Consider the following 11643-nt stretch of genomic DNA (forward strand, 5'->3'; position numbering starts at 1 on the left):
TCCAGCTGCCGTGCCAGCACGTTGCCAAAGCCCGAGTCGCAGCCCGTGATCAGCACAAACTTCTCATCCAGGCCGGGCACCGTCTGCCGCCCGCGGTGCCAACGCCGCAGCAGCCACAGCCCCAGCAGCACCAGCAGCCACAGCCACATCCTCACTGAGGGAAGAGAGGGGCTGCACGGGGGCTGCCTGCAAGGACCTGCGGGTCGGGGTCCTGCTGGGTCCCGGCTGTGCCCTTGCAGCTGTCACACCGCTGTCCCGAGCACGCTGCGCTGGGGGCTGTTCCCTGGATTTGGGGTCTTTGGCTCTCGGGTGCGAGTCCTTGCACTTCCCTATCGGCCACCACCCCACTGGAACCCATTGCAGGTGGTTCTTGGGATGGGCACCCGCAGCCCCCTCTATCCCCACCCTCCCACCATGCACAGAACTCGGTTTCCATTCCCTTAACACACCTATGAGGTTTTCCTTCGTCGTGGGGATGACGCACCGAGGACGCGGTTTGCTGCAGCCTCACCGCGCTCCCCCCAGCGCACAGCACCGCAGCGGCCCGGCTTCAAGGCAGCACCCACCACCCCACAGAGCTCCCACCCCACTCCCCACAACACTGGGACACCCCCAGCCCGGCTCTTCCCGGCCCCTCCCACACATCTCCCTGCGCTGTGCCCGTCCTGGAGGAGCTGCACCTGCGAACGCCGCAGCACAAAGCCCGGGGTTACCTGGGCAGGTCTGCACCGCTCCGCAAGTCCTCGCACAGCCCACGTCCCCGCGTATAAATAGAGCTCAGCGCGGAGGAGCGGAGCCATGGGGCAGCAGCGGGGGCGGCGGTGCCCGAATTGCTGCAGGGAGTGCTGCAGGGCAGGCAGGATGGCACCAGCGCTGGAATAAACCGCGAGTTCCCTAATCCTCACCGCCTCGTGTTGCACAGAGCCGTGTGCTGGGAGCGCTGCTTCAGCTCTGCAATAGATGCTCGTGCTGGCAGAGCGCGACCCGAGGCCGTGCACAACACCCGGATCCGCAGCGCGGGGCTGAGTGCCTCGTGCCCTCCGCATGGGAAGCACGCGAGGACGCGGCGGCGCCGGGATGAGAGCAGAGCAGCGGGGTCAAGGCTGAGGGCTCCCACTCTGCCCAGGGACACTAGGACAACTGCTCCCCCACCAGCAGCTCCTGGGTGCCCCCAGCTCCTTGGGACGGCCAAGTGGGCACGGGTTGCACGGGTGGGGGCTTGGCAGCGCCGTGCCGGCTGCTCCCCCATGGGCACGGCACAGCCTTAGTGCACCACCGAGGGAAGGGGCTCGGCTCAATCACACTGTGCAGGGAGGAGGAGGTCGTCTTTATTCAGCAGCAAGTAGTTCGCCTGCTGTAGCGGTGCCGTGCGGTGCGTGCTGATGTAGAACCTGGGGATCTCGGCTGCGGGGCGATGCGGGCTCTGCCCCACACACCCGGCCCCACGCTGCCCGCACCGCCTCATGCGCTCTGGGCGGGTTTGGGGTAGGACCAGCTGAGGATGGTGTCGCTGAGGGCGGAGGGCAGGTAGCTGAGCGGGATGTAGAGCAGCTTGGCGTCCCAGCCGGCTGCGTAGCGGTAACGCGGGTGGCAGCTGGTCAGCGCGTGCTCCATGCAGTCCGTCACCAGCGACAGGTTGGGGTTGCACTTCTTCTGCATCGCCCGCATGGCTGCCAGGACTGGGGGCAGAGGGAGGGGGCAGGCGCTGACCTCGTGCCCAAGGGACCGAGAGGCCCCGATGGGTCCCGGCGCAGCGGGGCACTGCGGTGCCGGGTGGGCTTTGGGGATGCACTCACACTCCTGCAGGTAATTCTCCCCGTAACTCGCTCTGGTTTCGTCAGGCAGCCTCTCCCAGATGCTGATGAAGCTCTTCTCCACGATTGGGGAGTTGGTGATGGCCGTCTTGAAGTAGCCCGGCTCGATGATGCTCACCTTCACCCCGAAGTGCCGCATCTCAAGCCTGGAAAGCAGCGATGCCGTGGGACGGGAGCAGCACTCGGGTGCGGGCTGCGTGAGGACGGCCTCGACCCAGGGCACGGTGGGGAAACCCGACCACAAAATGCACCCTGTGCAGCCCAGCACGGGGCTGAGGCAATGCACGAGCAAACATTGACCGCGATGGGATGGGATGGGGTCAAAGCCAATGTTGGAGCCGTTCCACAGGACCTGCAGCGGGGCAAGGTCCGAGCAGCAGGGATCCCTGCCCGGTGCCTGCACCCCAGAGCTACCAGGCAAAGCTGGGAGAGGTGCAGCCGCATGGGGAGCGTGGGACTCACCGCAGGCTGTCGGAGAAAGCCTCCACACCAAACTTGGAGGGGCAGTACCCCCCCCCGAAGAAGGCGAGCCGGCCCATCACGCTGGCCACGTTGACCACGCGGCCCCGCGCCCGCTTCACCAGCGGCAGGAGGCTGAGCGTCACCTCGATCAGCCCCACCAGGTTGACGTTCAGCACCGCCACGAAGTCGTCCTTGCTCAGCCACTCGTTGGGGGCGGCGGGGGCGGCGATGCCGGCGTTGTTCACCAGCCCCCACAGCCCTGCAATAGGGACGGGGTGAGCCGGGACCCCCACCACGCCCCCACCCCACGCGGGCCCCTCTCCATACCTCGCTCCCCCACGCGCTCCTGCACCCAGGCGGCGGCGGCGGCGATGCTGCTGCTGGAGGTGACGTCCAGGAGCACGGTCTGCAGGCGTGACGAGGCGGCTGCCCGCAGCTGTGCGGCCCCTGGCTCCGTCAGGCAGCCCGCCAGCACCCGCAGCCCCCGCGCATCCAGCTGCCGTGCCAGCACGTTGCCAAAGCCCGAGTCGCAGCCCGTGATCAGCACAAACTTCTCATCCAGGCCGGGCACCGTCTGCCGCTCGCGGTGCCAACGCCACAGCAGCCACAGCCCCAGCAGCACCAGCAGCCACAGCCACATCGCGGGGCAGCAGCAGCAGGAGGAGGAGGAGAAGAGAAAGTGGCAGAGGCAGAAGCAGCTGGGACGCGCCTGGCACAGCAGGGACGCTGCAGCACAGTGCAGAGCGGTGCAGCCCGAGGGCTGGCTCAGGCCTGCGCTGACCTTGGACCTGCCCAACCCTGCGGGGCCGGGCAATGAGCGGTGCCAGCAGCGGGGCCGGGTCTGGGAGCAGCTCTGTGCCAGCTCAGCCAAGCACGGGGCCGAGGCAGCGGCTCAGCCCGTCCTCCCGCGTCCCACCCAGAGCAGCCGTGCAGCACCGAGCCGCAGCCGGGATGCTTGCACTGTGCTCCCTGTCCCACGTCGCCCGCTGTGCCGAGGGAGGTGCTGCCTTATTGCCACAGCCTGGCGGCGGGCGCTGCGTTTCCTAACCCCGCTCACCCCCACGTTCTCTTGTAGGGACCTGCAGCGGGCTGGCACAGCAGGAGGCTGCACCGAGCTGCACGTGAGCCGTGCACACAGCAGATCTGAAACCCCGTCCGTGGCCCCTGGCCTCGCGCTTGGCCCCTTGGCAAAGCTGGCACGGAGCCGAGCGCATCCATCCCGCTGCCCTCGAGCCACCCCGTGCCCGCCGGGCCACGTGTGACCGTCCCCCTCCTCCCCCCCCCCCACTGTTGCCCCACGCGTGTGGGGCGTCGAAGAAGCTTCGCTCCCGGTGCTCGGGGTGGGAAGAGGTCGGGACGCAGCGGGAAGAACGCTCAGGGGGCGGCGGGAGGAGGCACCGCGCAGCCCGTGCCCCGGGACCGGGTCGGTGCTGGGGGCTGAGCCCCGCGGGGGGTCCCTGTCCCCTCGGTCCGGTGCCCCGACGGCCGGTGCCGCGCCGTGCCGTGCTGTGCCGTGCTGTGCCGTGCTGTGCCGTGCCGAGCCGTGCCGAGCCGTGCCGTGCCGTTCCGGGCGGGGCCGCACTACATCTCCCAGCGGCCCCCGGGTGCGGACGGCCCCGCCGCTTCCCTCCGCTTCCCGCCATGGCTCCGTTCGAACCGGCGGCGCTGCCCGAGCTGCTCCCGGTGTTTTACCGCCGGCTCTTCCCGCACGGCGCCTACGGCCGCTGGCTCGGCTACGGCGGCGGTGAGCGGCGGGGCCGGGCTGCACCGAGCGGGGCGCGGGGAGGGGCGTGCGGGGCCGGGAGCGCGCACCGACGGGGTCCGGGAGGCGGCAGCGCTGCGCACCCCCCCGCCCTCCCTCCCCCCCTCAACCCACCCGCACCCCCGCAGTGGAGAAGAACTACTTCCAGCTGCGGGAATTCTCCTTCACGCTGCGGGACGACGTGTACGTGCGGTTCCAGTCCTTCGGCAGCCCCCAGGAGCTGGAGCGGGAGCTGCAGAGAACCAACCCCTACAAGATCGACATCGGGGCCGTGTACTCGCACCGCGTGAGGCCCCCCCCACCCCCTCCTCCTCCCCTCCCCCAAACTCCCCGGTGGCTGCAGGAGGACAGCGGGGTGACCCGCTGCTCCCCGCAGCCCAACCAGCACAACACGGTGCACCTCGGGGCCTTCCAGCCCGTGGAGAAGGAGCTGGTGTTCGACATCGACATGACCGACTACGACGACGTCCGGACGTGCTGCAGGTTTCTGGGACGGCGGGGGGGGTTTTGCAGCCCCACGGAGCCGGGATGGCTGCGGGGGGAGCACGGCACCCGCCTGACCGCCACGCTCTGCCCCCAGCTCGGCCGACATCTGCTCCAAGTGCTGGACGCTGATGACCATCGCTGTCCGCGTGATTGACCGCGCGCTCGTGGGTGAGGGATGCGGGGAAGCACGCAGCCCCTGTCCTCGTGCATCGGGGACGAGTCCAGACCCCGCTGCCCCTCGTGGTGGTGCCTTGAAGGGGCTCTTGGGGAGCGCTGCTGTGGGGCTGGAGCAGGAGCAGAGGATGCGCAGGTGCCTGGCGTGCTCCGCCCCCAGCCCCGCTGTGCCCCACAGAGGACCTGGGCATGAAGCACCGCCTGTGGGTGTACTCGGGACGGAGAGGCGTCCACTGCTGGGTCTGTGACGACGCTGTACGCAAGTGGTCCCCAGCGCTGCGTGCGGCCGCCGTGGAGTACCTGAGCCTGGTGAAGGTGGGCGTTTGGGAGCGGGGGGGAGCGCAGGTGGTGCTGCCCACCTCGCTCGGGCTGACCAAGCTGTCCCTCCCAGGGCGGAGCTGAGACCGTGAAGAAGGTGAACCTCTCGGAGCCCGTGCACCCCTTCATCAGGTCGGTGCGGATGCGCTGCCCGGTGCGGAGCTGATGGCCGCGGGGCGCTGAGCTTCTCCCGCTGCTCCGCAGGCGGTCGGTGAATGTGGTGGAGCAGTACTTCGAGGCGTACGCGCTGCAGGGCCAGGACATCCTGGGCAGCCCCGAGCGCTGGGACAAGGTGCTAGCCCTCGTCCCAGAGGGTATCCTTCCTGCGGCGGCTTGGAGCCGTGCTGCTCGGCTCAGGTTGGGCAGCGGGGTTTGTGTTGAACGTTGATCAGCCTTAACCGCCGGGCAGAGCACCGCGAGCTGCTGCAGAGCGAGTTCCCCAAGAAGCGCGACTCGGTGCAGCGCTGGGAGCTGCTGAAGGGCCGCATGGAGCGGACGCGGGTGAGTGGCTGTGGGGCGGCTGTGGGGCGGCTGTGGGGTGGTGCTGCCCCCTGACCGCCTGTACCCACAGCGGGCGGCGGCCAGCGGGAAGGGCACGTCGTGCTACGCAGACTGGGAGATCATGCTGCAGTACTGCTTCCCACGCCTCGACATCAACGTCAGCAAAGGCGTCGGGCACTTGCTGAAGAGCCCCTTCAGCGTCCACCCCAAAACAGGTGGGTCCGTATACCCCAAAACAGGGGGTGCAGCTGTCTGTGGGGTCAGCACCCCGCTCTGGGCACCTCGGGCAGCACCTCTGTCTCTCGCAGGCCGCATCTCGGTGCCGCTGGACCTGCAGAGGCTGGATGACTTTGACCCGTTTGCAGTGCCCACCATCAGGTTCGCGCATGGGGCTGGTGGCGGGGGGAGCCCCAGCTGTGGGCAGCCCCCCATGTCTTGCCCTTCTCCGCAGCTCCCTGTGCCAGGAGCTGGATGCGGCTGGCGATGACGCGGAGCAGGAGGAGAGCGAGGAGATGGAGACAGAGCCAAAGCGGAGGATGCGGGGTGAGCGGGGCTGGGGCCAGGTGAAGGAGGGGTGGGTTAATTGCAGGGGGGCAGGCCGGGTGGGGGGCCCACGCCCAGCTCCCACTCAACCCTCCCTCCGCAGACTACCGGCGGACACAGCTGGCACCCTACGTGAAGGCCTTCGAGCAGTTCCTGGAGGAGATGGAGCGTGCGCGACGTGGGGAGCGGCTGCGGAGGAGCGGTGAGCACCGGGGAGCCCTCCGTTCGCCGCCGCTCTTTGTTGTTTTGTTTTCTCTAAAACTCCATTTCTGCTCTTTCCCAGACCTGCAGGGAGATTTCTGACCCCCCCTGTCCTTGGGAGGCCACCGACAGACGGCTGCTGCTGCAGTGGGGCAGGGAGCCTGACCCACCTTCCCCCCCCTAGTTCCCTTCTCACTTCTTTTTATGCTTTTTGTACCTTTTATACCCAAAAACGAATAAAGGGCAATGCTCAGCCCCGTGTCCGTGTCCCTGGGCTTCGGAGGGCGGGGGGCAGAAAAGATGGGGCTCTCGCGGGACAAAGCAGCGCTGGGGCGCGGGGCACAATTCCCGTTCCCGGGGGAGCTGTTCCCGTTCTCGGATCGAACGTGCCCCGGAACGTCCGAACGGGTCCGAGTGTTCCGCCCGAGCGCAGCAGGCTGGGCGGGCGGACGGAAGTGAGCATTTCATCTGACCCGGAAGTTCTTCTCCTTCCGGAAGTCGCGCTTTCAGCCGCTTGGTCTCTTTCCGCCGCCATCTTGGGCTCCGCTTCCCGTACAGTGAGTGTCGCCGCCGCCATCCGCCTCCATCCGCGAACGCGTGGGGCCGGGGACGCGCCCGGGCCGGGAGGGAGCGTGGGAGGGCGGCGGCGGCGCGGTCGGGGCCGCCGGTGGGGCCGTGGCGGCTCCGAGGAGGGCAACGCCGGGGCGGCCCCGCGGGGACTGCTCCGCGCGGCGAGGGGAGGCGGCTGAGGCCGCGGCCGGGACGGGGGGAGGCGGGAGAGCCGCGTAGGCCGCTGCCGGCCGGAACCCCCGGTGGATCCGCTCCTGTCTGGTGCCTGCCGGGCCCGCACTGTCGTTACCGCCGCGGGCAGCAGCCGGGCGGCCCTCAGTACCGGGAGTGGTTGATCTTTGAGCACCCGGTGTGCGGTGGCATTGGGTAAGACCCATTACCGCCGTCTGGAGGCGGCCCTTCGAGTACTTCTCGGGGCGGCCGCGAATCCGGTGTCGTTTTTTCCCCCTTCTCCGCGCAGAAATGCCTGGTGAAGCTACAGAAACCGTCCCGGCCACAGAGCAGGAGCTGCCGCAGCCACAAGCCGAGACAGGTGAGCTGGGGGCCCGGGCCGGTGCTGGGGGAACCGATGGGTCGTGAGCCCCTGGGGGGGGGAAGCAGCAGTGGGGTGGCTGAGGGTAGCTCCCTGGATTTTGCGCTGCACTGGGGCTCATTTGGGCCCGGCCCGGCCTCGGCCACTTGGACCAGCAGTTTTTGTGGCCTTGGGTTGCAGCACAGGCGTCTGTCATCTGCCCTCGTATCGCTGTGCTGCTCACTGTGTCCAGAAAAAAAAACCTACATGTGCTTTGCACCTGTGCGCCCAGTTTACCAACTGAAAAGGCAGGAGTTACTTTTAGAGGAAGCTTTTCTCACCGAAGTCATGTTTTTTGTAGCTTCTCACTTGCGTCTCTGCACACCGAGGGGAGTGTTACATCATCTGCACTGTGGCGTGAAAACGCACATGGGGAGCACGTGCAGTGCGTGATGGGCAAATAGTTGATGTGGCCAAGGGTGTGGGAGATCTGGGACTGCGTGAGAAGCTGGGGCGGCCTGGAGAGTCAGAAGCTGCTGGCAGGGAGCGTTCATTGCAAGGCAGTGGCCTCCTGACTCCTGGAGCAGGTTGAAGTGACGGCTGCTGTGTGACAGCTGTGTGGCCGTGGCCGGGGGCAGCTGCTCTATTCCCAGTCAGGCATAGCTGGGATTCCTGCGGCTCGATCGCCTGCCAGGGGCTTGTGTCCCTGGGGCCTCTTCCCGGGGCACGGTGCTTCCCTGGGTCACCTTCTCTCCTCTCAGTGCTTTGCTGCTCTCAAATCTCTCACAGCGTCACGGAGGGCGTGGAGGTTGGGAGAAGCTGATCACAGGAAGCGTGTGCTCAGCTGCCAACGCTGTGACAGTGCCCGTCCCCAGCCCCGGGGGGTGGCATGGGGTGGTGACGCAGAGGAGGGCTAGGGGAAGCCTCTTGGTTACTGTGGAGGTAGAAGAATGAGCACAAGGGCCGTGGTGGTCATCCTGTCCGTGCTGAGCCAGCCTTCTTGGGGCCGGGCCAGGCAGGAAGCCGGGCTTTGGAGGGCTCTGCTGCAGGCTGGGAATCTTCACTGGCTTCCTCTGGCTTTCGTCTCATGCTTTGGAGGTTAGCTGGTGTGTGGGAAGTTTGTGATGCTCAGAACAGAGGTCTCTGCTCAGGGCAGGGCTCCAGCCTTTAGCATGCATGTGGCCTGGTCATAAGAGGCTTTGCATTCTGTTTATTGTAAACATCCCGTAACAAATTACACATGGTTTCCAAGAGTCCCACGCTCCACCTTCGTTTGTGGAGGTGGCTGCTGGCGAGGAGGGGCTGCCTGTGTGGACTTTTGCAGAACGTTCTTGCGCCGTGCTCTCTGGTGTGGTGTCGGTGTGGGTGAAGGAACAGAGCGGGCTGAACAGAAGTTTTCTTAAGAGAACAGAGTTGTCTTTTCTGCTTGTTCGGTACAGGGCCAGGGGCCAGCTCTCTCTTGGCAGGACGCGCTGCTCCTTTTTGAAGTGTTTATGGCTTTCTCCAGGGCTGAAGTGTCCTGGCGCACGCTGGCTGTCTTGGCCTGTGGCTGGAGCATCCAGCAGCAGCACAGCAGCTGCAGGTTGCTCTGCTGCTCCGTGTTTTGGAGTAGCTTGGGGGCAGCAGGGTGTTAGAAACATCTTCTGGGCCACGATTCTTGGGGAAAAGAAAGTGAGCCCACCTACAGAGGAAGCTGCTGTGAGTCTTTCCTGTGTGTGCTGCTGCTCTGGACAACAGAGAGGTGAGGACTGGAGTACTTAACTGGCTCTAGTTGTAATTTGGGAAAAACAGAGCCCTCCTGCAGGTGACCCGTGTGAAGTGGCTCCTTCCTGCAGGACAGCAGACGAGAGTCAGCACCCAGGAGGGAAAGAGGAGGAAATCTGCTCTCGTCACATGGCTGCAGCTCTGTGATCTGGGCTGGGATGCTCAGCCCTTGGCAGGAGGCCTGGCCACATGCCCCGTCCTGTCTCCGTGTTGCAGTGGGTGTGCAGGGGCGTGCTGCCCACAGAGCTGGTTCTGCTCTCCTGACTGGCAGCGCTGGTTGCACTGGTCTGACCAGTGCTGTTGTCGTGGGTTCTCACACTGCCTCTCCCCCGCCCCGAGCTCCTTTGGTTGTGTCTCGGGCGTTGGGAATGGCCCAGATGGAGGGCAGCGTGGGCCTGCTGCATGGGACGGGACAGCGAGCCCTCTCAATGTCTTGTAACAAACTGTTCTTCTCACTGTTCAATTCCAGCTGCCCTCCCTCCTGCAGCCCCTGCTGCCACTTCTGCCACAGCGCCAGGTACTCAGACCTCCGCAGTAACACCCCGTGTGTCACATTAACCACAGTGTGCTGTTCCGGATGTTTGCGGTTGCATTAACCCTACTGGTGTGCAAAGGAAGCGCAGGTCACCATGGGAGTCTGGACCCCGGGTCCTGGCCCTGTCCTGCTGCTCAGAGGAGCCAGGCAGGCTTCCACCTGCTGCTCCTGGGCAGGCTGTTGGGGGAGGCTGGCTGCCTGCTGCTCTCCAACTCAGTCTGTGTCATCCCTGAGCCAAGAGCTGCTTCCCAGTGCTGGGGAGTGCACTGGAGCAGCATGCAGCCCAGGGTGGGATCCCTGAGAGCCCAGGTGTTTCCCCAGAGCCCCTATCCTGGGGGCTGGAGATGTGGGGAGCCCGGGGCCAGAAGCCAGAGGACTGGCTGTTGTGGGTGTGGGTGTGCTTCTTCCTGCCCTGCCCTTGTTTTCTCCTTTTTCTCATGGGTTCACTTTGTTTCTTTCCTTCAGCTGTTCTTCCTGCTGCTCATTCCCCAGCTCTGACTCCAGCCCTGGGCCCTGCTGCCCATGCTGTTCCCGCGGAGCTGCCCAGCTCTGCCCCAGCGGTGCCCCCAGCCCCTCTCTCCCCTGCTGTGGTCCCAGCTGCAGCGATTCCTGTCTTTTCTGCCCCTCCCCAGCTCCCTGCCCCAGCTCTGCCCCTCCCGGTTACTTCTTCCCCTCCTCCAGCTCCAGTTCCGCCATCCCCAACTGGTTTTGCTGCCCAAGGTTCTCCAGGGCCTGCTGCTGCCCCAGTCAGCCCAGTATCTCCAGGGCTCCCAGTCCCAGCATCTCCAGTTCTGGCTGCTCTTCCTGCTGCAGGGCGGGCAGCCCCCCCAGCAGCCGTCCCATCTCCAGTGAGTCCTGGCTGTCTCCCAGCAGCTGTCATGCCTCCTGTGAAAGTCTCTGCTCCTCCCAGCCCCACGGGAGCCACAGCCTCAGTCCCTCACCCTGCACCTCCCAAGAGCCCTGGGGCAGCACCCCCAGCAGCAGCCCCTGCGGGGGCCACAGCTCTTCCCCAGAGCCCCCCTGCGATGCCAGTGCACCCTGCTGCACCCCTGCCCCCTCCAGCTGCCCCCCTGAGCCCAGCCCTAGCAGCTGCCATTTCCCCACCCATATTTCTGTCTGCCCCCATGGCGCTGGCCCCTCTGCTGCCAGGTGGGACAGCCCTCAGCAGCACTGCTGCTCCCCTGCAGGGCCCCACACCTGGTACTCCCATCTGTCCGCTGGCTCCAGCTGCTCCTTCTGGGACCGTGACCTCTCCTGTGGGCCCTGCCCTGGCAACCCCTGGCACCCCTGCGGTTCCCCCCCCTGTGGCCAGGCCGCCCCCTGGGAGCCCGATTCCTGTGACAGCTCCTGTCCTGCCCAGCACATCCCTGGCAGCTGCCTCATCCCCTCCAGGGCTACCTCCAGCAGCAGCAGCTCCGGCTAAAGCAGCTCCAGCGATTCCCATCTCATTGCCAGCTGCTGTGACTGCTGCTCCTGCCAGTCCCCTGCCTGTCACACCAGCGATGGCAGCTCCAGCCACCCCTCCTGCAGCCAAAGGAGCACCTGTGAGCCCAGTAGCTGCCCCATTGGCTCCTTCTGCCCCTGCTGCACCAGCTCCTGTGGCTCTTCCAGCTGCCCCTGCTGCCACCAAAGCAGCCCCCCAGAGCCCAGTCACCACCCCTTCTTCCCCTGCTGCTGTGGTTCCTGCAGGTCCCCCAGCTCCAGCTGCTCCTGCTGCTACCAAAGCAGCACCCCAGAGCCTGGTCACCACCCCTTCTTCCCCTGCTGCTGTGGTTCCTGCAGCTGCCCCAGCACCAGCTGCCCCTGCTGCCAACAAAGCAGCTCCCAAGAGCCCTGTTGCTGCCACTCCAGCTCCTACAGCTGCCCCTGCTGCCACCAAAGCAGCACCCCAGAGCCCAGTCACTGCCCCCTCTGCACCTGCTGCTGCTGCTGTGATTCCTGCAGGTCCCCAAGCTGCAGTTGCCCCTGCTGCCACCAAAGCAGCTCCCCAGAGCCCCGTTGC

At 66.2% G+C, this 11643-nt stretch overlaps 4 protein-coding genes across 9 annotated transcripts in view; 2 read left to right on the forward strand and 2 right to left on the reverse strand.

The window, feature by feature from the left end:
• Window positions 1-1207, reverse strand: part of LOC110389154 (17-beta-hydroxysteroid dehydrogenase type 6-like) — a 4374-nt gene extending 3167 nt beyond the window's left edge. The window contains exon 1 of the mRNA XM_021379094.1: window positions 7-1207. Within this exon, the coding sequence (XP_021234769.1) occupies window positions 7-149 (143 nt within the window). The 5' untranslated portion in view covers window positions 150-1207. The remainder of the gene's footprint in view (window positions 1-6) is intronic.
• Window positions 1311-3063, reverse strand: LOC110389190 (retinol dehydrogenase 16-like). Its single transcript, XM_021379164.1, has 4 exons — window positions 2604-3063; window positions 2277-2535; window positions 1797-1960; window positions 1311-1679 (listed from the first exon to the last, which is right to left on the reverse strand). Exons 1-4 carry the CDS (start codon window positions 2914-2916, stop codon window positions 1462-1464), a joined length of 954 nt encoding a protein of 317 aa, XP_021234839.1. The 5' UTR covers window positions 2917-3063; the 3' UTR covers window positions 1311-1461.
• PRIM1 (primase (DNA) subunit 1) lies at window positions 3860-6514 on the forward strand. The gene is made up of 13 exons (XM_021379162.1): window positions 3860-4020; window positions 4167-4324; window positions 4415-4521; window positions 4619-4692; window positions 4877-5013; window positions 5090-5148; window positions 5221-5330; window positions 5426-5517; window positions 5588-5732; window positions 5826-5895; window positions 5969-6060; window positions 6164-6262; window positions 6344-6514. The coding sequence occupies exons 1-13, from the start codon at window positions 3918-3920 to the stop codon at window positions 6361-6363; spliced, it is 1266 nt and encodes a 421-aa protein (XP_021234837.1). The 5' UTR covers window positions 3860-3917; the 3' UTR covers window positions 6364-6514.
• The window catches only part of NACA (nascent polypeptide-associated complex alpha subunit), a 10799-nt gene continuing 5843 nt past the window's right edge, over window positions 6688-11643 (forward strand). Inside the window, exons 1-4 of one of the 6 annotated variants that reach the window (XM_021379157.1) lie at window positions 6688-6818; window positions 7292-7363; window positions 9576-9623; window positions 10107-11642. In XM_021379157.1, the coding sequence (XP_021234832.1) occupies window positions 7294-7363; window positions 9576-9623; window positions 10107-11642 (1654 nt within the window). In that variant the 5' untranslated portion in view covers window positions 6688-6818; window positions 7292-7293. Of the gene's footprint in view, window positions 6819-6911; window positions 7198-7291; window positions 7364-9575; window position 11643 lie in introns of those variants that run through there. The other 5 variants (XM_021379159.1, XM_021379158.1, XM_021379156.1 and 2 more) reach the window with 5 other exon arrangements.

This window comes from Numida meleagris, chromosome 32, assembly GCF_002078875.1.
Source record: "Numida meleagris isolate 19003 breed g44 Domestic line chromosome 32, NumMel1.0, whole genome shotgun sequence".
NCBI classification, from domain to species: Eukaryota; Metazoa; Chordata; class Aves; order Galliformes; family Numididae; genus Numida; species Numida meleagris.

What these genes read in the sequence shown, in the direction of transcription:
- LOC110389190 (XM_021379164.1), bottom strand. Translation starts at nt 2,916, where the DNA reads ATGTGGCTGTGGCTGCTGGTGCTGCTGGGGCTGTGGCTGCTGTGGCGT. An exon ending in GGAGCGCGTGGGGGAGCGAG is followed by an intron (nt 2,536 to 2,603) that starts GTATGGAGAGGG and finishes TCCCTATTGCAG; the next exon opens with GGCTGTGGGGGCTGGTGAAC. An exon ending in GGAGAATTACCTGCAGGAGT is followed by an intron (nt 1,680 to 1,796) that starts GTGAGTGCATCC and finishes CTCTGCCCCCAG; the next exon opens with TCCTGGCAGCCATGCGGGCG.
- PRIM1 (XM_021379162.1), top strand. Translation starts at nt 3,918, where the DNA reads ATGGCTCCGTTCGAACCGGCGGCGCTGCCCGAGCTGCTCCCGGTGTTT. An exon ending in CTGGCTCGGCTACGGCGGCG is followed by an intron (nt 4,021 to 4,166) that starts GTGAGCGGCGGG and finishes GCACCCCCGCAG; the next exon opens with TGGAGAAGAACTACTTCCAG. An exon ending in GACGTCCGGACGTGCTGCAG is followed by an intron (nt 4,522 to 4,618) that starts GTTTCTGGGACG and finishes CTCTGCCCCCAG; the next exon opens with CTCGGCCGACATCTGCTCCA.